This window comes from Musca autumnalis, unplaced genomic scaffold, assembly GCF_047663935.1.
Source record: "Musca autumnalis isolate F117 unplaced genomic scaffold, ASM4766393v1 scaffold_4, whole genome shotgun sequence".
NCBI classification, from domain to species: domain Eukaryota; kingdom Metazoa; phylum Arthropoda; class Insecta; order Diptera; family Muscidae; genus Musca; species Musca autumnalis.
Genome location: NW_027411977.1, coordinates 75,715,169 through 75,742,293, shown reverse-complemented (window position 1 = coordinate 75,742,293; position 27,125 = coordinate 75,715,169). Strand labels below are relative to the sequence as shown.

General features: G+C 38.5%; 1 protein-coding gene across 1 annotated transcript in view; it reads left to right on the top strand.

Annotated features, from left to right (window-relative positions):
• The window catches only part of LOC141400771 (uncharacterized), a 51,398-nt gene that overhangs the window by 8,487 nt on the left and 15,786 nt on the right, over positions 1-27,125 (top strand). Inside the window, exon 2 of the mRNA XM_073980261.1 lies at positions 6,663-7,153. Within this exon, the coding sequence (XP_073836362.1) occupies positions 6,663-7,153 (491 nt within the window). The remainder of the gene's footprint in view (positions 1-6,662; positions 7,154-27,125) is intronic.

The window sequence follows — 27,125 nt, the reverse complement described above, 5'->3', positions numbered from 1 at the left end:
TACTCCTGAATTCCACTTACGACTGGCGTCCACACATGTAATTAACTATCCAACGTTTCAAACTTGGCCTTTTCAATGTCCTCAATCCGCGTGGAGTGCTTGACAGTATCAAATGCTTTTGATAAATCGAGCGTCACCATCACTGTTCTATTGCACGACTTGCTCTGGTTGGGTCCTCGATTAATGGAAATGACGTGCAGCGATGATGATCGGCAACTGAATTGTTATTTCTAACGCTGAGAAGAAGCACCGGCGTTGGTACGATGAAGCTCATCACGCTCATTCCCTAATCGCGTCGCCTCTGCTGGGGAAATTTGTACTCGCTTCGGGAATTCGAACTTGCTTTGGCGATTTTGTAACTCATGGCACGAAAGATCCAGTAGGAATTGGAGATGTAAACCTTACAAAAGCGATTTCACTCCTCTCAGTGAAGTGACGGAAGAGAAACTTCGTGACGTCTCTGCAGCCGCCTTTTTATTTAGTCGGAATTTTACCATTGATGAATGCCGCTTTCAATTGAGCATAATTACTCATCAAATCCAGCACAAAGAAGTACTCGATGTTTAGTGATTTAAGGGGTCATGGAACTCATCTTCCATGACAACGAGATCCAGCACACGATACTGAACTTTGGTATGGACTAACCTTTCTCAATCGAACTATAACACATGTCATTTATCTTGCATTTATGCAAGTTGAACTTATCTAACCCATACTGCAGTCCTTATTGCCGCCGGACAAAAAACTAACTTAATTGATCATCAAATAACTACAGCTCGGGAATTGTATGACTGGGTATCCGAGCCAAATAATATACCAAATATTAAAGTGCTAATTTCTTCAAAAGATAATTATTTAAATACGAAAGAGGATTTGAATTTGAAATATGCAATGGCTAAACCTATCGCTAGCACAAAAAAAAAACTTCATTCGGTAATACCAACTAATGATGGTACAATAATTTGCGAACCATTTTTCAAAATCGAAAAAAACGAAGCCGATTTTAAGATGTTTAAGATAAATTCAAGATGATATGAAAGAAGTCTCCCTTGTCCCGTATGGGATGTTTGTGGAACAATTATAAGATAAATTCCTAAATGAAATAACAAAACAAATGTTATAAAATGTAATTTTTGTTTATTTATTTATTTATTTATTTATTTATTTATTTATTTTTATTTTTTTTTGTAAAAAACAAATGATTCACACTGGTATAAAGGAAACATTGTATTGACAAATTTTAAAAAATTAGGAACACTTAGTAATTATTCGAATCCCACTACCAAATAGGACTTAAAACTTTTTTTAATTATTCGTAGTTTAATAAAAAAATTTAAGAAAATCGAAGAGTACAATTGTTGATAAAAATTGATTTTAAAGGTGCATTGGAGCCCACTGCGCAATTTTTTATTTTATATTATTTGATAGTCCCAATTTACATTAGGCCATTTTTCTTGTCGCAATTGTCAATTTGAAGGTAAGAGAGGTGAGGCATGTGGTAACCCTTTGTCTATCAACACCCTCTCTCACCAACAAACTGACAATTGCCGCAAGGAAATTGCCTAATGTAAATATCAACTTAAAAGAAAGAAAAAAATAAAAAATAACTTTGGCAGTTTTGTTGAGATGTGCGTTTACTTAAGCTTTGTTCCAGAACTAAAAAGTTTTACAACTTTTATACATTTTACCCGAAAACCCGTTCACGTACACAAAAAAGTTGTAAAATGTTCACTTCTCGTTAAACAAAAATGGCGCTGAATGGCGCTCTCTTTAAAAACTTTTTACTGAATAAATTTGAGCGCGTAAAAAATAGTAACACGGTTGCCGCCGTCTGATTGGCTGATACGCCGACTTTGACGTGTGTTCCAGTTTTTTATACCCTCAGACTTTAGGCTAGAAAGGTTATATACACTTTCATACGGGCAAAATGTGCCTCACCGAAATAATGGTTTTAGACCCCAAGTATGTTTGGACGAAATGTGTTCAGACAATTTGGAGTTGATTTAGCAATGTCCGTCCGTCTGTCTGGCTAGCTGGTGCGCACGATAACTCTCGAACGGATGAACCGATTCGGTTCAAATTTTGGCTTTCGTAATATTTTGTCCAAACTTAGTTTAAGTTCGAAGATGAGCTATATCGGTCTACTACTTCCGGTACCTCCCCCACCAAAGTTCCAAAATCTTCGGAAAATTTGTGGGCACGATAACTCTTGAAGAGAGTAACCGATTTGGTCCATACTTTGCCTCCCACCTCAAAATTTCGGATAAGTTCAGTTTAGGACCTGCTCTCGAATCGCTCTGATTTTTATTACAAAAACTTGTATTCACTTCCCCCTGTACGACGGTACAAGTTCCATCAGGGGCAAATCCATACTTACTGAGAAAATGGTCGGAAAACTGCAAAAAGCCCCTATGACACCTTGTGTAGTGGTTGGAGCGCAAGATAACTCTCGAACGGATCTGCCGATTCGGTCCAAAATGTGGCCTTCGTAATACTTTGTCCAAACAAAGTTTAAATTCGAAGATAAACCATATCGTTCCACTCCTTCAGGTACCTCCCCCACAAAAGTTCAAAAATTTTCGGATAAATTGTGCGCACAATAACTCTTGAAGGGAGTGACCGATGTAATCCATATTTTGCACATCCTTATATATATATACCACATATAGATCAGGTTCGAATATGAACTATATTTGTCTACTCCTTCTGGTACCTCTCACACAAAATTTCGGTTAAGTTCACTTTAAGACCTGCTCTCGAATCACTTTGATTTTTTGTTGAAGCGATTTGCATTCGCTATCTCCATTACGACGGTAAAAGTTTTTTCAGGGGCAAGTCCATATTTCTTGGAAAAACAGCCCGAAAGTTGTAAAAAAAACCCCTATGTCACCATATGTTGCGGTCGGAGAGCACGATTACTCTCGAACTGTTTAACAGATTTGGCCCAACATTTGGTCTTCGTCATATTATATCCAAACTTAGTTTCATGGGCAATACCGGTCCACAACTTTCGGTACTTCTCCCCAATATTTAAAAAATTTTCAGTAAAATGCTAGGACGTTATCACTTGAATGGGGAAACCAATTTGGTCCAAACTTTGGATCTGCTAATATTTTGTCAAAATTTAGTTTAACTTCTAATATGGCCCATATCGGTCCTCCCTAAGGGTACCTTCCCCACAAAAGTTCAACATTTGTGTCTTAGTGCAGCTAATTCCTAATCCAAATTTTGTCGGCAAATTCATATGTCCAAAAAGGGCAACAAAATTCTGAAGAGACCTTAAATACAATCTATCTGTCCGGAGGTGAAAGTTTCGCTTCACATCGGCTGAGGGTATATATCTGTCGGCAAAGCCGATTGACACTTTTTTACTTGTTTTTACGTATTTTCCATTTTTCCGTTCCCGAACTATTTCAAAAAAACTTTTGTGGGAGAAAACATTTTTTACAGTTCTCTCTTTTACGAGCTTTAAACAAAAAATACAAAAAAAAACAAGTGAGCAAAGGCTATAGGCGGGACGGGGCCGACCATGTGATACCCTACACCACTAACCCTGTGCAAAAGTCGAAGTTCACACTAGCACTGTTTCAACATGGCGACTTCGAGTTTATAGGCAAAGGGTATGAAGTAGTGAAATCGCTGTGCATGGTTTTTGTGTTCGCGATGTTGCCTCTTCCTATTTTTCGTTTCAAGAAACTCTCTAGTGTGACTTAGGACTAAGTTTTTTACTGGCAAACATTTCGTTTAGGGAATATAATCCGACTGCCACCAAACATAATATGCCTCTTTCTCTCTGGGAACCCCATAAGCAACCAAAATTTAGTGACCATCCGGTCTAAATCGTAATTTAGCGTGATTGCACAAAATGGAAGAATTGGATGCCTTATCGACTATTGTGGTATCTCTGTTGTTTGACCACCTTCGCCAACATACTTTACACCAATGTAAAGGTAATATTTTCTTCTTCCATTGCATGGTAGAACAAGAAAAGGTAGCAGCAATACCCAGCTGACTGAACTGGGCTGTAGTGTTAGTGTCAAAATTCATACGTCATTTTATATATTTATTTCTATGTTCAATGTATATTAGGGATATATATTTTTTTCAGAACAAATTTATTGATAAAAAAAAACAATTTCCGCATAAATACTCCTTCTTATCATTGACACGTAACCTCGTCCAGGTCCGAACGACATGCCGCACACTAAAACACCGCTTATATAGGGGGTACAATATTTGTTTATATGTGTGGTATTTTGTTAAACCTGAAAAGAATAAAGCCCTAATAAACATGTGCTTTTTTGTTTTCAAAAGCAAATGATTGAAACATCTTCTCTTTTTTCAATGAATTACCAGCGACCCGAAACATTTTTGCAAGTATTCTACTTTCTGCGAGAAATTATGCATTTAGTGGAATGATATGGAAACATTCAAATTGAAAATCTAACGAGTTTTCATTCATGTTTTCCAAAATATTCAATCAAATGTGAAAAATTATTAGTTTTTTAAATTCCAATAATTTATAGACATTTCCTTGTTTTGTTTACATTTACGTTGACACTAAGGTTTACAAACAAAAACAAATTCCTTTGTGGTTGTTGTTCGAGTTGTATTTGTTGTAGTATTAACTTTACCTTGTATTTGTTCTACCATGCTTCCATTGACAGAATTTGCCGTTGGAATACCCCTACTAGAAGCCGACATATTCACATATTTGAATTTGTCTCCACGAGAGTTTTTTCCCATTCCGACCCCTAAACATTATCCGACTATCACCAAAATCAATAGGCTTCTTCCTCGGTAGGCCCCCATCAACCCCCATAATTACGTGACTATCCGATCAAAATTCCAACCTGTAGCGTGATTACAAAAAATGGAAAAATTGGATATATTACTGATTTTTATCTTTTATCTCGGTTGTTTGTCAGCGTTCGCCAACATACTTTGCATCAGTATAAAGGAGATCTTTTCTTCTTCCATTGACGGGCTTTCCTTTTGGAATACTCCTACCAGAAGCGGAGATATTCGCATAAGAACAAAACGTTGACTTTCCTCCACATAAGCTTTTTGCTTATTCCGACTCCTGAATATTATCCGACCATCAACAAACTTAATAGGCTGCTTCCTCTGTGGGACCCGCATCAACTCCCAAAAAAAAAACGTTACGATCTGATCAAAATGGGATGGAAAATGGGACGCATTACCGATTATTGCGATATCTCTGTTGTTTGACCACCTACGACAACCTACTTTACATCGTTGTAATTTGATATTTTCTACTTTCTTTGTCAGGTTTTGCTTTTGATTTGCCTCTTAAAGAAACGGAGATATTGGCTTTGAAATAAAACGTTGACCTTTTCTCCAAATAATTTTTTGGCCATTCCGACCCCTGAATAGTATCCAACAATCATCAAAATCAATAGGCTTCTTTCTATGTGGGACCTAGGGACATAGTCAGACTCTGTTTTTGGAAGCTCCCCATCCAAAGCTGTGATATTCGTCATTATAATTAAAATCGGAAAAATGAAAAGTTGGGTTGTATTAGCGACTATTGCGATATCTTCGTTGTTTGACGACCTACGACAACCCACTATACATCGTTGTAAAGATGATATTTTCTACTTTCATTAGCTTTTTTTGGTATACCCCCTATAAATGCGGAGATATTCGCTTTGAAATAAAACGTTGACATTTTCGCCAAATAAGTTTTTTGCCCATTCCGACCCCTGAATATTATCCGACCATCGCCAAAATCGATAGGCTTCTTCCCCTCCGGGACCCTCATCAACACCCAGAATTTGGTGACGATCCGATCAGAATTGTGACCTGTTGCGTGATTACAAGGTTTAGATGGACAGTCGGACGGACGGACTGACGGACACACATAGCCAGATCGACTCAGCTCGTCGAGACATTCATTTTGATATATGTATATAAGTATGGGTATACGACCATTATTTCGATGCGTTACAAACTTTTTGGCCAAAACCAACTTATAATAAATACCCTCCCCACATAGTGGTGTAGGGTATAAAAAGATTTTTTTTTTTCTATCTGGACCATTTTTAAAGAAGTTATGAGTATTTCTTTGCATATAGTTTTTACAGAATACGACTTTTTAAGGCGCCATATCTTGGAGCCGTTAGTTAAAAAAATCTGAAAGTATACTGAAATGAGGAGTAGTATTAACATTGCAAAAATAAAGGAAATCAAAAAACACTTTTTGCAAAAGTGTCCAATTTCACTGAGAATTCCCCATATGTATGTACATTACACATTTCACAATTTTTAGGTTCTTTTTATTTATTATTTTATTTATATTTCATTTTTTTAAGAAAACAACTGTCAAATAAATCTATTAATAATTATAAATTATCGTTATCATTATAAGATTGAAAAATAGCGGAATACAAATTCCTAATAATCCCCATCAACAAATAAAACATAATTAAGAAAATATCTTTAATTATACGATTAGTTTTTTTCCAAGTGTCCAAATAAGTTATCATCCAATTAAATAGATGATTACATGAACAAATCCTCTAAAAAAATGTATGCATAGCTTCTTGTCACACAATGGACTAATCTCCCAATTAACAATTTCCATTTTGATGTTTCTTTGGTTAATGCAATTTAAATTTTTTTTTTCTCGCTCTCCACAGGCATATTAAATGTCTACGCTACAGAAACAACAAATACAGCCAACAAAATAACGACAACAAAACAAATTACCGATGACACAACAGCAGCCGTTGCTGGGACAGCAACTGTTGCCAAAGAATCATCAACAACAACAAATGACGCTACCAAAGATAAGAGACAAACAAAAGACACAAAAGATGGCAACAACGTCTATGCAAATCATCGAACGGATGGTATTAGTAGCAGTGGCAGCAGCGGCAATAGTCGTTCCAGTACAAATTCCGATGATCCAGAAGATCCACAAGAGACCATTTATGGTACAGATGGTAGACAATTTTTAATACGTCCACAATCGCAATCACTGCAACAGCAACAGAGTGATGAGGAACAGCAGCAGCAGCAACAGGAGCAGCAAGAGCATCAGCCACGACATCAGCAACTAACACAATTGAGAAATTACCCGGTTACAATACGGCCACATAGTTCACAGCTACTGGAACAAAGTCAAGAGGTGAGTAGGAACTTCAAAGTAAAATTAAAAAAAATAAAATAAAACGCCAAAGCTATACCTGACTACTCTTCATCGTTTAATCGATTAAGTGATCACAGCAACAACCACCAGACCTGTCAACTTTAAATGTCGAAAGGTTAATTGTGCTATAAAAAATAACACCCAATAAGGGTGGGAAAAATGGTTGGTTTTTTAAGAAAATCCTCTCAACATTGACAGATGAAAATGTTATTAACAATTGAATTGATTACCAGTTTTTTCTTACTAGATTTTCAAATAGTTTCTGCAGGTAGGTCTCGTATGTTATTTGCCATTTTCTAAAGGGAAACAATTGCAGCCAGCTAAATACTAGAGTAGCCCAACAAAAATACTCATTACAAATCCCCCTACTAACTCATTATTTTAGGAAGGGCATGTCGCTCGAAATAATTAGTTATTTTTGACCACTTATACAAGTAGCTAAATAACTAGTCACGACTTTAAGTAACTACTTATTTAAGTGACCAAAAAATAACTACTTATTTCGAGCGACAACCCCTTGTTACAATGGGTTAGTAGGAGGTTTTGTAAAGAGTGTTTTTATACCCTCAGCCTTTAGGCTACGGGCAAAATGTGCCTCATCGAAATAATGGTTTTAGACCCCAAGTATGTTTGGACGAAATGTGTTTCAGACAATTTGGAGTTGTTTTAGCAATGTTCGTCCAATGCAAAGCAATGTTCTGTCTGTCTGTCTGGCTGGTGCGCACGATAACTCACGAACGGATGAACCGATTCGGTTCAAAATTTGACTTTCGTAATATTTTGTCCAAACTTAGTTTAAGTTCGAAGATGAGCTACATCGGTCCACTCCTTCCGGTACCTCCAAAATGTTCCAAAATGTTCGGAAAATTTGTGCATGATACCTCTTGAAGGGAGTAACCGATTTGGTCCATACTTTGGACATCGTGAAAAGTCTACCAGATTTAGATGAGGTTCCAATATGTACCCAATCAGCCCACTCCTTCGGGTACCTCCCACACAAAATTTCGGGTAAGTTCAGTTTAGGTCCTGCTCTCGAATCGCTTTGATTTTTGTTGCTATATCGGTCCAATCCTTCAGGAAAAATTTTGCGCACGATAACTCTTGAAGGGAGTGACCGATGTAATCTATACTTTGCACATCCTAATATATCTACCAGATATAGATCACTTTCGAATATGTACAATATTTGTCTACTCCTTCTGGTACCTCTCACACAAAATTTCGGATAAGTTCACTTTAAGACCTGCTCTCACTTTGGCTTTTGTTGAAGCTATTTGCATTCGCTACCTCCATTACGAAGGTAAAAGTTTTTCAGGGGCAAGTCCATACTTCTTGAGCAAACTGCCCGAAGGGTGTAAAAAACCCCCTCTGGTACCCCCTAATGGTCAATGTCGATCCATTCCTTTTAGCATCTCCTCCGCAAAACTTTTGATCTTTAATCATAATCAACATTGTTGTGGGTTCAAACGCCCAAGATTTTTAAAACCCCCTACTTTTTTTGGGAAGAAATTGTTTCAATATAGCCAGTCATATCTCTGTCGACAAAGCCGACTGATACTTTTTTACTTGTTGCTGGGAGAGGATAAGTTAAGTAATGGATGAAAAATAGAAGAAAAAGAGAAATTAACAAGTAACAAGTAAGAAACTTTCAATCAGCTGTGCCGACAGAGATATACCCCCAGCTTCGAACCTAAAGAAATGAACCAAACGCAATACTTCTGACGTCTATGGGGTTTTTATAACCTCCACCATAGTATGGAGGGTATATTAAGTTTGTTTTTCTGTTTGTAACACATCGAACTAATCATTCGCGATCATATAAAGTATATATATTCTTTATCAGGATAAAACTCTAATACGATCTAGCCATGTCCGTATGTCAGTCTGTTGTAATCACTCTAGCGTTCGCAATAAGCGCTATATTTTTGCATAAGCAGTTCGTCAAGTTCGAAGATGGGCTATATCGGACCACTTTTTGGTATAGCCCCCATATAACGGTACCTCCCGATTTTCGGTATTTTGAACCACTTTTTGGTATAGCCCCCATATAACGGTACCTCCCGATTTTCGGTATTTTGAAGATTGTAGCTACATTTTGATCACAAAACATCTCCACAAAAAACTGTCAACATAGGTTTGGTGTAACGCCCATATAATTATACCTACCGGTGTTCGGCTTTTTGAGTATTTTAGGTACAATTTTCAATCGAACTAGCTGCAATTTGACATTTGAGGTTCCCAGACGTCACAAATTTTCTCCACCAAAAAATGTCAACAGAGATCGATGTTTTGGTATAGCCTCCATATAATTGTACCTCCCAATTTTCGGTATTTTGAATGTTTTAGGTACAATTTTTTAAACGAGTTTTGTGGTACAAACCCCATAAAACGGCACCTCCCAATTTTCGGTATTTAGGTAAAATTTTTAACCGAACTAGCTGCAATTTGATATTTCTGATTCCCAATGATCACAAATTTTCTCCACAAAAACATAGGTCCATGTTTTGATATAACGCCCATATAATGGTACCTCCCGATGTTCGGTATTTTGAGTATTTTAGGTATAATTTGTTACCGAACTAGCTGCAATTTAACATTTCAGGTTTCCAAAGGTCACAAATTTTCACCACCAATAATTGTCAACATAGGTCCAAAACTTTCCACCAAAATTTGTCAACATAGGTACATGTTTTGGTATAACCCCCATATAATTGTACCTCCCAATTTTCGGTATTTTGAATGTTTTAGGTACAATTTTTTAAACGAGCTAACTGTAATTTGACATTTTAGGTTTCCCGAGGTCACAAAGCTTCTCCACGAGAAATTGTGAACATAGGTCCATGTTTTGTATACCCCCGTATAACGAAACCTCCCGATTTTCTGTATTTTGAGGGTTTTAGCTACCTTTTTGACAGAAGTACCCGCAATTTGACGTTTGAGGCTCCCACTTGTCACAAAACTATTCTACCAAAATTTTTCAACATAGATCCACGTTTCGGTATAGCCCCCATACATCGGTAGATCCCGATTTTCAGTATTTCGAAGACAGGACAGGAAAGAAGTAGATGGTACAAAAAGTTAAGCTCGAAATAAACGATTTCTTAATTTGTTTAAATTAGGAATCTGTTCACTCTCCGGGCATCGTTTTTGTACAGTCATAGTCTGAGGGTATATAGTTGCCAAGTTGCAAAGCCAAGCATCAGTTGGCTTTTACTTGTTTTCATAACATTTGACATACCTTTTTGTCGTCTTAACTTCATACTTCCTTTGGCTGTATCCATTACAAAACAGTCATTGTTGAACTAATGAATGAGTAGTGAGTAAGAAGAACCTTTCATTGCATAAAGGATTATGAGTGAGTTCACAGTTCATTGGGTACACCTTCATTTAACAACAACAAAAAAGATACCAACAGACATTAAATTCTATTATGTCTGGTTTCTAAACATTTTGTTATGTTTATTATAACTGTTGTTGTTGGTGCAGTTATTGTCAATTTCAGACAATAGCAGCAGAGAAAGGAAGCAAACAATAGAAAAAAATCTTGTAGCAAATTTGTTCATGAGATCTAAGTCGTGACTTGTTTTTCATACACACAATTCTAGGCATTTTGGCATTTTTTTTTTTTTTTTGACATTTGACTGTTGTTAGAGGCATCTTGTTTCGTCTTCTTGGTCAATGTATTTTAATGGAAATGAATAATAGATAATATTTGATTCATTATTTTAAACTTTATGGAAAGTAACCAAAGAACCATTTTCCATAAGTAACTTAGGTGGTGGTGCTCTTGAAACAAATTTAAATGGAAGGTGCTTACACCAGGGAAGTTTTTGCGGATTCTGAAACTACAATGTTCATAGATGAGAAAAATCAAAAAAAAAAAAAATCGCCGGAGAGCTTTTTAAATAAATCGCGATTCAAGTTGACATTTTTAAGTGTTTTTTAGAGTTTCGCGATTTTGCTTGAAAACCACAAGTCCTATCGAAATGGGACTAAAGAAAATGTTATAGCTATGAAAACTCTCTACAAGATTGACTATTATGGCATCTTCGTAGTATTTACCGTTATTGAGATATAGATGTTCAAATTAGGACAATGGATTGACAGTATCGCCTCCTCATAAAACAATGTCATGACTGCAATTTCGCAACGTAAACGTAAATATCTAACAAATGGTACAACGTAGAAAAAATTACGAAAGCCAATCTTGTAGAGAATTTACTTACTTAGCTGGCCCATTACAGAACAGTTGTTCTATAGACCGAACTAAGAAAAGATCTCCAATTTTCTCTGTTTCGTGCTTCGCTTTTTGGAATACCGCGCCTTGTCATCTCTTCATCCACTTGTTTGGGCCATCTATTCTTTGGCCTGCCAATTCTGCGTGCACCGCCATGTGGTTCGAATTTATACGACTTTTTAGCGGGTTCATCATCGCTCATTCTTATTATATGGCCTAGCCAACGCAATCGCTCAATCTCGATACGTTTAACAATATTGATGTCGTTGTATAGCAGATACAGCTTGTGGTTCAGACGACGTTGATATTTACCGTCAACGCAGATCGGTCCGTAGATCTTTCGAAGAAATTTTCTCTCAAACACGCCAAGCACTGCCTTATCTGCTTGCGCAAGTACCCAGGCTTCGGAACCATACATCAGCACGGGTAGTATCAGTGTTTTGTAAAGCGTTATTTTTGTTTGACGAGTTGTGGCTTTGTTTTTGAAGTGCTTACTTAAGCCAAAGTAGCATCTGTTGGCCAAAACAATTCTTCTTTTTATTTCACAGCTGATGTCGTTTGTTGTGTTTATTGCAGTGCTGAAGTAGACGAAGTCTTTAACTACCTCAAAATTATAGGTACCAACTTCCAAAGTTGGTCCGAGCTCTATGGACGCTTTGCGCGTCGACACCATCAATTTGGGCTTTTCGCCGTTTACCGCCAGACCCACTTTCGCAGATTCTCCTTCGACCTTCCTAAAGGTATCAGTTACTTCCTTTACTGATCATCCTATGATGTCTATGTCATCAGCATAAGCAAGTAACATGTGACTATTGGTGTAGATCGTGCCATTTCTTTTGACATTTGCATCTCGTATTACCTTTTCCAGCAAAATGATAAATAGGTCACACGAAAGGCTGTCTCTTTGTCTGAAACCTCTTTTGGTACAAAATTCTTCGGAGAGGTTCTTTCCAATTTTAACTGAGGACCTAGTATCAGTTAAAGTCATTTTACAAAGCCGGATGAGCTTCGCGGGGATACCAAATTCAGACATTGCATGGAATACCTATGATCGGAGGGGACTGTCGAAAGCTGCTTTATAATCGACAAAAAGGTGATATGTGTCGATCTGCATCTCTTGGGTCTTCTTAGGGATTTGCCGCAGGGTAAATATCTGGTCAATGGTGGACTTGCCAGGTCTAAAGCCACATTGGTATGATCCAATTATTTCGTTGCCCATTGGCTTTAGTCGTTCGCACAATATCCCTGACACTATCTTATAGGCAATAGGGAGAAGACTTATGCACCTATAGTTGGAGCATACGGTCTTATCTCCTTTCTTGTGGACTGGGCACAGGATACTCAGGTTCCAATCGTCGGGTACGCGTTCTTCCTGCCAGATGGTGCTAACTAGCTCATGCATACACCTTATCAGCTTGTCGCCTCCGGTTTTAAACAGCTCGGTTGGTAGGCCATCAGCTCCTGCTGCCTTATTATTCTTCAGCCGGTTTATTACTGTCTTTACCTCATCTTGGCCGGGTGGTATACATTCTATACCATCTTCTGGGATTAGATCTGTGGTATCATCGTCTTCGCTACTATTGGATACCAGCAGATTGGAAAAATGCTCCTTCCATATCCTGAGCACGCTATCTGTATCTGTTACCAGATTACCTTGCTGGTCTCTACATGAGGATGTGCCTGTACCAAAGCCATCTGTTTGATGTTTCACTATTTGGTAGAATTTTCGGACTTCATTCTGACTCCTGTACATCTCGATTTTTTCACACTCCCGCTTTTCCATTTCTCTCTTTTTCTTGCGGAAAAGACGTTTCTCTTCTCTCCTTTTCTCCCGATATCTCTCTCATGCGCTACGCGTTGCTACTGATTGTAAAGTAGCCCTATATGCCGCATTTTTCTCTTAGGTAGCAGCACGACACTCCTGGTCATACCATGAATTCCTTTGTGGAAGTCTCTGGAATCCAAGAATAGATTTTGCGACTGTTTGTATGGAGTGGGCAATATTTTGCCATTGTGTTGTTATGTTATCGGGTCAAGGAGTGCTATCATTAAGCAATTGGGCTAGTTGAGTGGAATATGCTGTGGCTTTCTGTTGTGTTTGCAGCCTATCGATGTCCAACTTCCGCGTAGTGTCTGTTCGTGCTTTATTTGCAACGTTTAGACCTAGCTGCAAGAAGGTTATGGTCCGAATCAATGTTTGCGCCTCGGAACGATCGTACATCCAACACGCTCGACGAATGTCTTCCATCTATCACAACATGATTAATTTGATTACATGTTCTTTGATCTGGAGACAGTCAGGTGCCCTTATGAATATCGAGATGATTAAATCTGGTACTGCTAACTACCATGTTTTTTTGCAGCTGCAAAGTCTATCAGCCTCATACCATTGTCAGATGTTTCACTGTGGAGACTGAAATTCCCGACTGTTGGGCCAAAGATATTCTCCTTTCCAATTTTGGCATTAAAATCGCCTAGTATTATTTTAATGTCATATGTTTCTTCTAAGTGCTCATAAAATATATCTTTGGTCAGTTCGTCCTTGTCTTCAGTGGGAGCGTGAGCGCAAATAAAGCTGATGTTGAAGAATTTTGCTTTTATTCGAATTGTAGCAAGTCTTTCATTCGCTGATGTGAAGCTGGATACCAGATGTTTTAGTCTCCGACTAACTACGAATCCGCAACCAAACTCATGCTTTACAGTGCGTCACCTTTAGATGTTGTTGTGACTCCTTTCCCAATCCATCGTATTTCCTGTATGGCACTAATATCGGCCTTGTACTTTTCAAGTACGTCTGCCAATGCGAACACTGCACCTTCTCTATAAAGAGTGCGAACATTCCAGGCGCAGATTCGCAGATCATGGTCCTTAAAATGTTTGCGGGGTTCGTCAACTTTAGAGGGGTTTGTTTTTCTTTTCTTTCGTTTTTTTCATAGTAGGCTGTTTTTTCTAGGGGAGGGTTACTAACCCGACGCCCAAACCCAAGTTTTCAAGGTTCTTATGGGTGAACGCGCAGCACATGTTAGCTCACTACCATTAACGGGTGTTAAAGGCAGTTCCCCAGGTGACACCACGGGGAGGTCAGTGTCCACTTGAGATGAAAGAGGGATCAAGATAATCCTGGGCTTTGCCATGTTTAAACCGGTCAGGACCGTTCGTTGGTATCTTCCATCCCCTACGTCACCCAATCCTTCGATTTCGGAATTTTGAATTTTTTCCTGCATTTTCAATCGGAATTAGCTATAATTTGACATTTAGGGTTCCTAGTTGGGGAGGGGGGCAAAAAACTTATCTGCCAAAAATTGTTGACAGTCCTCAATGTTTTGGGATAGCTCCCATATAACGGTACCCCCCGATTTGCGGTATTTTTTAGCTACATATTCAGGCCGAATTAGGGGCCAAGAAACATATCTACCAGAAATTGTGGATCTAGGTGAATGTGTTGGAGTAGTTCCCATATAACGATATCCCCCGATTTCCGGTGTTTTGACGTTTTTAGCTGCATTTTCAATCAAGGGGTCAAGAAACTTATCTACCTAAAATTGTTGACATTGGTCAATGTTTTGAAATAGCCCCATATAACGATGTCGCCCGATTTCAGGTAAAATTGTGGACATAGGTTTCATGGTGGAGGTATAATAGGTTCGGCCCTTTGTTACTTGTTCTATATTAAACATATGAAACTGCATATGTATTTAGTCTTTATAGCAACAATGTGAAACTCTCTCACCGCACGTCCAATTTAATTTTTCTACAGTCTACAAAACAATTAACTGTTTTTAATAATAATTTAACAAAAAAACTAAATTACAAAACAAACTTGGAAAATAACACCCACCAATTTTATAAACATTTATTTCTAATTCAAATTGTTACGATTCTCACACCTTTCTTACATTCGCATAAAAATAAATACAAAAAACTACAATAATATGGTATAAACTCAGTTCCACTTATGTATAAACAATGTGATACATACATACAGTCATACATACATACATCTAAATATGTTATTTTATATTTATTTACGTTCGTTTATGTTGTGAATACTTGCAATTGCTACCTGTCGCCTAGACATGACTTCTGCTGACATCAAAGAGAGATTACAAACCACAAAAACCTCAAATTATAAAACGGAACCATCAACCAACAACAATAGCAAATAATCGTTTCAACAAACAACAAAAAACGGTCGACAACAGTTGCAACAATTTTGTATGTGAAACCCAACTAAAGACCCCATTAAACGCCACTCTTAAACCCCCCCCACACATCATAAACACTGTTTTGCAGGTACGGTTGGTTGGCTGCAATTTCATTGTAACAAAATCGTAGCATCATCATTCAATTCATCCAACTGCACCCACAACGCCTTGGTGTGAAGTCAGTCTTTAAGTGTTTAAAACTAAATAAAAAAAACTATTCAAACCATGAGAATTCTGTGGCATCGTTGAGCTACAATTAAACCCTACATAAATATTGAACTGATTTTAGAAGTTAATCAAACACATGATAAAAGTTGTATTTCTTTAGGTTCTATACTAGGGTGATCACTTTCGACTTTTTTTCTCAACATTATTTCCTATTACACAGGTAAATGAAATGAAAAACGTATGGACAAAACCTATTAAATTGCGTGTTGCGTTTGCGTTAAAAAAAAAAAAAACAAAATACATGGATTTCTATTTGAAATACACGTATTTTGTTTTTGTTTTTTTTTTTTTTTTTTGAATGCACACGCAACACGAAAAGAAATAGGTTCTGCTCTAAGTCCCAATTTACATTGGGCGAGTTTACTTGCGGCAATTGTCATTTTGTAGGAGAGAGAGGTGAGGCATATGGTAACCCTTTGCCTCTCTGCACCCTCTCTCACCTACAAACTGACAATTGCCGCAAGTAAACTCGCCTAATGTAAATTGGGACAAAGGCAAAAAAATTAATAGCTGTTCCAGAACTAAAAAGTTTTTACAATTTTTACGACTTATTCACATTTTACTCGAAAAAGCGTTCCCGTACACAACAAAGTTGTAAAATGTTCACTTCTCTTTAAACAAAAATGGCGCTGAATGACGCTCTCTTTAAAAACTTTTTACACGACAAATTTGGGCGAGTAAAAAAATAGTAACATGGTTGCCGGCGTCTGAGTGGCTGATACACCGACTTTGACATTTGTTCCAGTTTTTTTGACGTATTTTCCAGAACAGGGAGTGGTTTCGTAAAATGTTTAATATGTTATATCAAAAATTTCTTTATGTTGTTGGGTAAATTGCAACAAAAATGATTTTATTACATGGCACAATTACCCAGGTAGTGACATCGTAAAATTTTGAATATTATATGTATGTCAAAATTTTCTTTATGTTGTTGGGGAAATTACAACAAAAACAAGTAAAACAGGATCAGTCGGCTTTGCCGACAGAGATATACCCTCAGCCATGATACAATAAGAAGGTAGCATTATCAGCCCAGCTGATGGTAACATAATGTGTCAATTGCATTGAATTTATGTCAAATTTTGACATCTTATGTTACAAAAAACGGCAGTTGCTGCTACCTTCTTATTGTATCATGCCCTCAGCCAATGTGAAGCGAAAATTTTACCTACGGATAGATCGAATGTATTTAAGGTCTCTTCATAATGTCGTGGCCCTTTTTGGACCATTGAACTTGCCGACAAAAATGTGGATTAGGAATTAACTGCACTAAGACACAAATGTTGAACTTTTGTAGGGCAGGTACCCTTAGGGAGGACCGATATGTGCTATTTTAGAAGTTAAACTAAATTTTGATAAAATATTAGGAGGTCCAAAGTTTAGACCAAATTGGTTGCCCCATTCAAGTGATATCGTCCTAGCATTTTAGTGACATTTTTTAAACATTGGGGAGAAGTACCGAAAGTTGTGGACCGGTATTGCCCATGAAACTAAGTTTGGATATAATATGACGAAGACCAAATGTTGGACCAAATCGGTTGAACAGTTCGAGAGTTATCGTGTTCTCCGACGGCCATATATGGTGACACAGGGGTTTTTTACACCTTTCGGGCTGTTTTCCCAAGAAATATGGACCTGCCCCTGAAAAAACTTTTACCGTCGTAATGGAGGTAGCGAATGCAAATCGCTTCAACAAAGATCAAAGTGATTCGCAAGCAGGTCTTAAAGTGAACTTATACGAAATTTTGTGTGAGAGGTACCAGAAGGAGTAGACAAATATAGTCCATATCCGAACCTGATCTATATCTGGTAGATATATTAGGATGTGCAAAGTATGGATTACATCGGTCATTCCCTTCAAGAGTTATCGTGCGCAAAATTTTTCCGAACATTTTTGAAGTACCTGAAGGAGTGGACCGATATAGCCCATCTTCGAATTTAAACTATGTTTTGATAAAATATTACGAAGGCCAAATTTTGGACCGAATCGACAGATCCGTTCGAGAGTTATCTTGCGCTTCAACCACTACACAAGGTGTCATAGGGGCCTTTTACAACTTTCCGGCCATTTTCTCAGGAAGTATGGACTTGCCCCTGATGAAACTTTTACCGTCGTATGGGGGGAAATGAATACAAGTTGCTGCAACAAAAATCAAAGCGATTCGAGAGCAGGTCCTAAACTGAATTTATCCGAAATTTTGTGTGGAAGGTAACCGAAGGAGTGGGCCGATTGAGTCCATATTGGAACCTCATCTAAGTCTTCCTTTAAGAGTTGACATGCGCACAAATTTTCCGAACATTTCCGAACTTTTGTGGGGGAGGTACCGGAAGGGGTGGACCGATATAACCCATCTTCGAACTTAAACTAAGTTTGGACAAAATATTACAAAAGCCAAAATTAACATTTTTATACCCTCAGCATTTATACTAACGAGGGTTATACACTTTCATACGGGCAAAATGTGCCTGATCGAAATAATGGTTTTAGACCCCAAGTATGTTTGGACGAAATGTGTTTCAGACAATTTGGAGTCGATGTAGCAATGTCCGTCCGTCTGTCTGTATGGCTGGCTGGTGCGCACAATAACTCTCGAACGGATGAACCGATTTGGTCCAAAAATAGCTTTCGTAACATTTTGTCCAATGTTCGGAAAAATTGTGCGAACAATAACTCTTAGAGGTAGTAACCGATCTGGTCCATACATTACACATCGTGAAATTTCTACCAGACCTAGATGAGGTTCTAATATGGACTCAATTGGGCCACTCCTTTGGGTACCTCCTACACAAAATTTCGCAAAAGTTCAGTTTAGGACTTGCTCTCGAATAGCTTTGACGTTTGTTTTAACCACTTGTATTTGCTGGCCCCATCACGAGGTTATATGTTTTTTCAGGGGCAAGTCCATAATTCCTGAGAAAATGGTCCGAAAGCTGTACTCAAGGTCCCTATTAAGATGGTACAAATTGTTTGAGTGGCAAGTCGACACTTCTTGAGAAAATGACCCGAAAGTTGTAAAAAACCGCTACTGCCAGCAAGTGTAGTGGCTGGTGCAAACTTTGGATCTCGAAATATTGTGTCCAAACTTAGTTTATGTTCAAAAGCAGGACCTATCTGTCCACTGCTTGGGGTACCACCCACAAAAAATGTTTAACATTTTTGTTTAAGGGTCTGTTCCAGGATCCTTTGGAAATTTGCAATGGACTCCGAGGTAAGATCGAGGAAACTGCAACAACTGCAGCTTACAGCGTTGTGATGGTTATCAGAAATGGAGGTGAGGGAATAGCTTTCTTATTAAGTCAGTCTGTTCAATACAGACTTATCTCGCTTGAGCCTGACTCTAATGATCCGTACATGGGATAGCAGCCAGGTGTGGAACTGCCGAGGTAGAGTTGCTGAACATATACACCCCGCCAATAAATAGCTGTACTCCAGCTTATAGGCCCAACATATGCCCGCTTTTGGAAGGTCATCATGAGTTCTGGCATTCAGTCCTCGGGAACGACCAGAAGGGTTAGTGATGGTTGAGCAGATTTATAGCTCTAGGTTTGGCACTGTCAATGAGGACGCCCCTACCAGAATTAGCGGACAGTGTCACAGTTCGCCAAACATAACCATCATATCACCTGGTCTGACAAATGACGTCACCTCCCCATAATTGTCTTCATCAGCAAACCGCCCGATTTTGTCACCTCCGAATGCCGCACTTTCGTCAATTGGCCGAGTTTCAGAGAGTTCACAAGTCAGCACTTCACAGATCTGACCAATCCTTCTGATGTTTGGGTAGCGGAAAGGACGTTCCGAGACATCACCAGGCTCTTGACATATACCCAATATTCAAAGTGAGACCAAACTTTCCAGCAGAGGCTAGCAAATGAGCGTTATAAGATTCGTCGTGCTAACATCAGAATCAATGAACTGACAGGTTAGTCGATGAGCAGAAGAGTTGCAACATTGGAGCCGAAATACGTGAATTATAGGCAACGGTTAAGTCACTCTCGATCACTGGAAAGAAGGAAGATAGAACCTCAGTCACGTTTGGTGAGGTTATGCTAACTGATCCGAATAGCAGCACAAGTTATTTCAATCGACAGTTTGGCGAGCACCCCGAGGGTGACAAAATGAAGAGAAGAGTACTACGTCGCATTAGATCTCTTCCTGCTGAGGATGAACCACAGTAATTTACAATGGATGATGTTGTGAATGCCATCAGCAACGCTAAATCATCCACAGCGTTGGGTCCTGATGGAATCTCCATGGTAATGTTGAAACCGGGAATCGAGTATCTCACTAAAGTTTTCAACATGTCGCTAGCCATTCACATCGTTCCTGAAGTCTGAAAAATGGTCAGGGTGGTCCCGCTACTGAAGCCAGGCAAGAATGCCAGCAAAGGTGAATCGTATAGACCGATGGGTTGTAACAACAAAGCAACTGGAGTTAGTTGAGTAGGTTTGGCAGGGCAGTTGGAAAGTACAGCGTACCGTGCGGGCCTGTTCCGCATGTTGGGTAGATGTTTTGCACAGTGTCATCAATCCTTAAGGCCTGGGTACGTAAGCTGCTTTGCCTGGTTGCCTTGCTTTCCTGCTTCATTTTTGACATAATGAAAATAAAAGAATAAAGGAGGCCGAGCAAATTTCGAACTGGGTTGCACTTTTCATTTTTATTCTTTTATCAGAAGCAAGCAAGGCAACCAGGCGAGGCAGCTTAGGCAGCCCTATAGACATTTAGACAGCTGCACCATTCCGATCTTGGTTGAGCCAAAACTACTCTGGTTTATCGTGGCAGCTGACGCTCCTCTGCTGCGATAGATTCACTCCAAGGACCGCATTCAGAAGATAGTTTATTACATCTGCGATTGCATCTGTGTGAATACTATTCAATTCTGCTTGGTAGCCTTGCTGATTTAGGCTTGCCGATTCATATTAGCTCAATTATATAGTACCTACTTTTAATTGCCGAATCCGAACGGCGTGTCTTACCACACCACTTATAGAGAAGTTTTACATGGCTGGAATACTCAGGAAATGTCGCCTACATTGAGGGATATTTTGCCACCGTTGGAAAGTCTGATGTTTATGCTTGACCTAGGAATCGAACCGCAGACCTTCTGAGTGCAAGGCGGACGTGCTTATATACACTAGGCTGGTTTTAACTCAAAGGGAAGAAATCGATGTCGGATTTTTTATGCGGCACTCCCCTACAGCGTTCAGTTTTGTTAGATTTTAAGATTGCTAAAAGTTGGGGCACAATCGGAATATATTAACACGTGCAACTGGGGCCTCAAAGTTTCCATAGTAATTTGTATGGAGGCAAAGGCGAATTTTCACGAAACCGCTGTACAGACCACATTTATTGTCCAATCGCTAAATCAATGTTACCAATTAATTTATGTGGCTAAACAAGTAATCCTACAAAAAAATTAAAAATCGGGTCGGATTTTAATGTTAGCTATATATTGTGTCCATGGCAACTTTGAGGCCCCAATGGCACGTGTTAACATATTCCGATTGTACTCAAACTTTGGCAACTTTTCCGCATAAAAAATCCGACATCCATTTTTTTAAAACCACCCTAATATACACCATATACTGATTAGGATGCCTCTCACATAAATATCCGAACAAGTACTGCTACGAGAGTATGCCATTGTGTTGCTGTACTAGAAGAATATTTTTCTCTCAAGTAGATGGTCCACAGAAGACATGAGGAGGCACCCTGTTCAAGTTCTCCGGGAGGCATTCTGCACTTATACTCGCGCACCCCAATGGCCCGCATAGCTTACTACAGACCAACGTATCACAAATGACATCAGGGAAGGTAACATACGCCAAGATCGTATAGTCATCCGCATACCACCTGGAGAGAATGGAGTACAGGAGAAATTGATCTAAATACCTGTTTCACTCTACGGTGCTTGGACTTCTTGCTCCATAATTCCACATTCGACTGGGGTTCACCCATATTCGTAAATGATTATCCACCGTTTCAAACTTGGCCGGGTAGTCTGCTCCATGTCTTCAAATAGCGTAGTGTGCTTGACAGTATCGAAGACTTTTAATAAGTCGAGCGCCACCAATACTTTCCTATCAGCTTGTTCTGCTCACGGCTTTTTCTGATAGAGTTTTCGACTTATATGTGGACATAGGCTGCAGTCATGTTGTCGTACTGTGCTGCATACGGAACCAAAGCTAATGACTGGCAAGTGGAAAGATGTTTCTGATTCTCAAAAGTCCTTGCTACGGGTGACAAAAGCTAAATCGATTCACCTTGCCGTCCCTGCTTGGCTTTTCAGTAGCGGGACCACTCTGAAAATTCCAAATTTCGGGCACAATGTGTTTGTGGCTAGCGACAGGTAGATAACTTTGGTGAGATACTCTACTCCCGGCATATCGAGCTGCTTTAGCATTACCATGGAGATTCCTCAGGGCCCAGCGAGCTTTGGATGATTTAGCGTTCCTGATGGCATTCGCAACATTATCCATTGTAAATTTTCGGCAGGAAGAGATCTAATGCGACGTAGTACTCTTCTAGTAGTACTACTAACTCCCGGTGTGCTTGACAAACTGTCGATTAAAATATCTTGCTCACTTATTCGGATCAGTCAGCGTAACGTCGCCAAACGTATCTGTGATCCTATCCTCCTTCACTGTCATTATGCCCTCCACCATATGGAGGGTATAATTAAATTTGTCATTCCGTTTGTAACACATCGAAATATTCGTCGGAGACCCTATAAAGTATATATATTATTGATCAGCATAAAATTCTATGTCGATTTGACCATGTCCGTCTGTCCAGCCGTCTGTCTGTTGAAATCAAGATACAGCTCACAATTTTAAAGATAGAGAGTCTAAATTTGATACAGAAGTTTTTATTACTTGCAGGATGGTTGGTATTGAAAATGGGATATATCGGTAAACGTTTTGATATAGCACCCATAGAACGGTACTTCCCGATTTTCGGTATTTTTAAGGTTTTAGCTTCATTATCCTACCAAAATGGCTGAAGTTTGGTACGTAGTCTTTTTTAGGGGTATAAAACTTTCCCCCAGAATTTTGTCGGTATAGGTCCATGCCTTCATATAGCCCCCATAGAACGGTACCTCCCGATTTTCGGTATTTTGAAGGTTTTAGCTTCATTATCCTACCAAAATGGCTGAAGTTTGCTACGTAGTCTTCTTTAGGGGTACAAAACTTTCTCCCAGAATTTTGTCGGTATCGGTCCACACCTTCATATAGCCCCCATAGAACGGTACCTCCCGATTTTCGGTATTTTGAACGTTGTGGCCTCAATATTCCACCGAAATGGCTGAAATTTGGTATTTAGACTTCGTTGGGGGTACTCAAACTTCCCCTTTAAATTTGTCGGTATAGGTCCACGCCTTCATATAGCCCCCATGGAAAGGTACCTCCCGATTTTTCGGTATTTTGAAGGTTTTAGCTTCATTATCCTACCAAAATGGCTGAAATTTGGTATTTAGTCTTCAATGTGATATAAAACTGTTCGCCAGAAATATGTCTGTACAGGTCCACGCTTTCATATTGCCCCATCTCTGACTAAAATTCGTCGGTATAGGTCCACGTTTCGATATAGCCCCCATAGAAAGGTACCTTCCGATTTTCGTAATACTGAAGATTGTGACGTCAATATCCAACCGAAATGGCTGAAATTCGTTATTTCGTCTTCCAAAAGTTATAAAATATTCCAGAAGAGTATTATCAGTATAGGTCCACGTCTTCCTATATCCCCATAGAAGCGTACTTCTTGATTTTCGGTATTTTTTAAGTTTTAGCCACATTCTCTTACCGAAATATAGGAAATTTGGTGTTTAGCCTTATTTGAGCCTAAAAACTTTCCGTCAGAAATTTGTCGGTATAGATCGACGTTTTGAAATAGCCCCCCCATAGAATGTTGCCTCACATTGTTTTACCGAAATTGCTGAAATTTAGTATTAAGTCTTCTTCATACACGAAAGGAAACTAATTATTCCATTTTACTTCAATACAACTTGTGGTGGAGGGTATAACAAGTTCGGCCCGGCAGAACTTAACGCCGTTCTTACTTGTTTTCCAATATATTTATAATGCCAATGATCGGAAGCGATTGCTTAAGCCCTCCTAACAGCTGGGTATAACACATTCTGGTGTAGATCGACACATAGTTCGGACTAAACAATAAAGGATGTGCCAAAATTGGAAGGGGAAAGAAGTCTTTGTTGTGAGAGCTGCCTCGCCCTTTCCCCACGACATCTCTGTTCCCCGCATTTCCTAACACAATTTGTGTCCAATGTTACAAATAAACAAATTCACACACCAACTTCACGACACCTTTGTAAATAACATGAAAAAGGGCCACAACATGACTTGAGGGTAACTTCAAACAATGGAAACGACATACACGTAAGATAACCCGAACAAATATTAAGCAACATGCAACGTAACTTTTCTTCCCACGCGATTTTTCTTCACAGATGCAAGTCTTTGTTTTGAAGTGTTTCCCAAATAAGCAAAGGGGCCAACAGGGGCGAAAGGCATAAAGAATGGTCATAATTAAATTATTGCATGACAGTTAAACAAATCATCATTTAGCATTTTATTTTGATTGTTTGGTTTTTTTTGCTTTTGTTTTTTTTTTTTTCTTTTTTCTCAATAATTATTTTATTTTGTTTATATAATTCTTAAAGTTATGCCCATAATTTATAATCATCTTTGGTTTGCTTGCCTAAAAAAGTTAAGAAAATTTGGGTTTTCACTTCTATTATGGTCAAGGTTTAAACAAATGATTATTGTTTAACAGTTTTAATTATATTGTTGTCTTTATTTATTTGAAAGAATTATTTTTTTGTGTTATTGTGTATAACACACAATGCTCATATTAATCAAATTACTCTGCAGTTATTAGAGCCATTAGATTGTCTAGAGGGGAAATGAGTTAATTACATCTAAAGACTTATGAAATACATTTTTGTTGTTGTAATTTATGAGAAGCTTAGAAGACTGTTTGGGTCGGTGTGGTTGTGTAGAGAGGAAATGTTTTAACGGAAACTAAAGATCTAAGACACGAACTTTTTTAAGGGGAACTTTTTGTGAAAAAATAAAATGTGTACAAAACAAGTAAAACAAGTAAAAAAGTATCAGTCGGCTTTGCCGACAGAGATATACCCTCAGCCTGTGTATATTGAAACAATTTTTTCCCAAAAAAACTTATGTATTTAGGGGGTTTTAAAAATGTTGGGCGTTTGAACCGACCAAAATGTTGATTAGGATTAAAGATCAAAAGTTTTGCGGAGGAGATACTAAAAGGAATGGATCGACATTGACCACTATGGAAGTGGATCTCCAGCCACTACATATGGTGCCTATGGGGTTTTTACACCCTTCAGGCTGTTTGCTCAAGAAGTATGGACTTGGCTCTGAAAAAAAAACTTTTACCATCGTAATTGAGACGGCGAATGCAAGTTGCTTCAACAAAATTCAAAGTGATTCGATATCAGGTCTTAAAGTGAAATTATCCGAAATTTTGTGTGGGATGTACCGTATGGAGTGGACAAATATAATCCATATTTGAACCTGATCTATATCTGGTAGATATATTACGATGTGTAATGTATGGACCAATTCGGCCACTCCCTTCAAGAGTTACCGTACGAACATTTTTGAACTTTTATGGGGGAGGTACCTGAAGGTGTGAACCGATATGGCTTATCTTCGAACTTAAACTATGTTTGGACAAAATATTACTAAGGCCAAATGTTAGACCGAATCGGCAGATCCGTTCTAGAGTTATCTTGCGCTCCAACCACCTCACACGGTGTCATAGAGTTTTTTTGCAACTTTCATGCTATTTGCTCAGGAAGTTTGGACTTGCCCCTGATGAAACTTGTACCGTCGTATGGGGGGCAGTGAATACAAGTTGCTAAAACAAAAATCAAAGCGATTCGAGAGCAGGTCCTAAACTGAACTTATCCGAAATTTTGTGTGGGAGGTACCCGCAGGAGTAGACCTATTGAGTCCATATTGGAACCTTATCTAAGTCTGGTACATATTTCACGATGGGCAAAGTATGAACCAAATCGGTTACCCCCTTCAAGAGTTATCGTGCGCACAAATTTTCCGAACATTTTCGAACTTTTGTGGGGGAGGTACCGGAAGGAATGGACCGATATAGCCCATCTTCGAACTTAAACTAAGCTTGGGCAAAATATTACGAAAGCCAAAATTTGAACCTAATCGGTTCATCCATTCGAGAGTTATCGTGCGCTCCAGCCAGCAGGACAGACAGACGGACGGACATGTCTAGATCGACTCCAAGTTGTCTGAAACACATTTCTTCCAAACATTCTTGGGGTCTAAAACCATTATTTCGATGAGGCGCATTTTCATCGTATCAAAGTGTATATGGTAATATTCAAAAATGTTTTACAATCGTTGAAGTTGAGGTTCACCATTTAATAAGTCGCTAACTGTCAATATATTTTATATAATATGAATATATTTATATTAATTGCAGTGTTTTAGCCGTGGTCTCATAATATAGACCATAATAAATAAATTACGTGGAAGCTGTGTTGGTGGTAATATAAAAAAATGGGTAAAACTGTTTTGAAGTTAGCAAGTTTTTCTGTGTCTTTTCTTGATTTCTGGTCAAACCAGAGAATATTCAGACCTGAGCTCAAAGAAAGAATTGAAGAATGCACCTTGGGCAACATGGTTCTCATGTATGACTTCTCGATACATACAGTACATCCCCCTTAAATCGATGCTGACATTTTGAAGTTTTGAAATCGGGGTTTTTTGAATTTTTCTTATAATTGGAGGGCGCAAGCAGATAATGACCTATACTATATTTTGGATTGTAGAACTCGTGATTCCACGTCGTTTGATGTATATCTTATGAGTGTGCTCCGTACAGCTCCCTAGTAATAGGAGTCCAAATTCGGATTTTTGATGCGTAAATTTTCTTTAAAAACTTATTTTTTGGCTTCAAAATGTACAACTGTGACTCAGGTACCCTTGAACCCCTTGAATTTAGTTTTTTTCCGCTCCGGATTTAATGAGCCCTACCGCGGTCGAATCCATCCACTAAAACCGCTGATATAGATACCCTGAAAATAGGAAAATAAGCAAAATTTTATTTTGACTAATCCGCATACTAAACCGCGATTTCCCTTAAATTTTTTTACATAAATGGAATCCTTTATACGCGATTATAATATTTGTCAAAAAGGTGTATCATAAATTACAGAGATTCGGGAGTAGTATTCGTATTTAATCAAAAATAGAA